The sequence below is a fragment of the Penaeus monodon genome, chromosome 21, assembly GCF_015228065.2.
Source record: "Penaeus monodon isolate SGIC_2016 chromosome 21, NSTDA_Pmon_1, whole genome shotgun sequence".
Lineage (NCBI taxonomy): Eukaryota > Metazoa > Arthropoda > Malacostraca > Decapoda > Penaeidae > Penaeus > Penaeus monodon.
Genome location: NC_051406.1, coordinates 38,354,583 through 38,356,412, shown reverse-complemented (window position 1 = coordinate 38,356,412; position 1,830 = coordinate 38,354,583). Strand labels below are relative to the sequence as shown.

The 1,830-nt window shown below is 37.2% G+C and overlaps 1 protein-coding gene across 2 annotated transcripts in view; it reads left to right on the top strand.

The window, feature by feature from the left end:
• The window catches only part of LOC119586466 (40S ribosomal protein S5), a 6,094-nt gene that overhangs the window by 2,564 nt on the left and 1,700 nt on the right, over positions 1 to 1,830 (top strand). For both annotated transcript variants that reach the window (XM_037935199.1, XM_037935200.1), the window contains exons 2-5: positions 364 to 489; positions 594 to 803; positions 1,017 to 1,145; positions 1,570 to 1,668. In XM_037935199.1, the coding sequence (XP_037791127.1) occupies positions 364 to 489; positions 594 to 803; positions 1,017 to 1,145; positions 1,570 to 1,668 (564 nt within the window). The remainder of the gene's footprint in view (positions 1 to 363; positions 490 to 593; positions 804 to 1,016; positions 1,146 to 1,569; positions 1,669 to 1,830) is intronic.

Sequence of the window (1,830 nt, the reverse complement as noted above, 5' to 3'; positions counted from 1 at the left end):
TTAGACCTTTTATGCATCTTCATGCTGAAATGACCTTAAAATAATTTGTAGAATAAAAATCAGATAGCCTTAGAGCACAAGAATTTTGAAGCAGTTTGTCTTAAGTTTGTAGTGTTATTCACAGAATGTTGTTATAGCGCTTCTAGTTCATTTGCTGTAAATTGGGTAAGAAAATTTGGATAAAGATGGAAAAATTTTTAATGGCTTGGTTTGAAAATTCAAAAATATAAAGAAAATGAAGTGTTCTTAGAACAACAATCATCTGTATTGAAAGTATGATAGGACCTCACTGTTTTGCAATTATATAATTTATAAAAATTCTATTCCAACAGTTGAAATTGAACTTTCACCCTTTATTTACAGATGGTTGACTTTGAAGATGGACAAGGAGCCCCCAAGGGGGAGGTGGAGGCCCCTGAACTGCCAGAGATCAAGCTCTTTGGCAAGTGGTCCCTGGATGAGGTGCAGCTCAGCGACATGTCCCTCCAGGTTAGTTGCAGTTCAATTTTTGATAGCTTTTGAACATTGTGATTTGCTTGTGTAAATGTCATCTTTTTATGGTAGATAAAATACTTTATGATACTGCTTTACAGGATTACATTGCTGTGAAGAAGTACTATGCCAAGTACTTGCCCCACTCTGCTGGTCGCTATGCTGCCAAGCGTTTCCGCAAGGCTCAGTGCCCCATTGTGGAACGTCTGACCAACTCCCTCATGATGCATGGTCGCAACAACGGCAAGAAGCTCATGGCTGTCCGCATTGTCAAGCACTCCTTTGAGATCATCCACCTCCTCACTGGAGAGGTTAGTGGTGTTTCACAGCCAGGATGATACTATTTGTGGATTGCCATACTTTGTATATGTATTTTTTTGATAGATTATAATGGCATATTAATTTGCTAAAGAGCTTTGATTCTTCAGCTTATCAAAAAAAGAAAGAAAACAGTTACTCAGAATGTAGTTGATGTAGTATCTGGCTATGAAGCCTTCATAATTTCTGTATTTTTATATTTACAGAACCCAGTTCAGGTCGTTGTGAATGCTATCATCAACTCTGGTCCTCGTGAGGACTCCACACGTATTGGTCGTGCTGGTACTGTCAGACGTCAGGCTGTTGATGTGTCTCCACTGCGTCGTGTTAACCAGGTGAGAATGCTCTTATAGGTTTGTCACTGAAATATATTATAAGAAAGAATTACCACTGAAATATATTATAAGAAGGAATTACCAAGTATTAATCTAAACATAGCTCTTGTTCAAGCAAGCTCAAACATTGAGAAACTACAACACAACCAAGATTGTAAAAAAGTAGAATTGATTAATCCCTCATGATTTTCCTGGTAATTTGCACAGATTAAAGCTGATGTAGCACACATTGCTACAACAGTGTCGGAACTGTGCTAGATGAAATGGGAAGTGTTCTTATTTCACTATTGTTTATTGCATCTGTGATAGGACCTCTCCAGACAGTCAAAATAGTTAATTTTGTCATTAATAGTATCCCAGATTAATAGTCTCCTTATTCTGGAATGAATTTTATATTTATATGGCTTGCCTATTTTATTTTCAGGCCATCTGGCTCTTGACCACTGGTGCCCGTGAGGCCTCTTTCCGTAACATCAAGACCATTGCTGAATGTCTTGCTGATGAGCTCATCAACGCTGCCAAGGTATTTCTGCATTCATGTGACATTTTGTTGTAAATATCTAAAATGTTTAAAAATCTACATCCTTTTTATTATTTTTATTATAGTTGTACTAAAAGGACCCCAAATCCCATTTGCTCTTTGGGTGTATAATGAAAATCACTAAATTTGATTACTTCTAGGGAT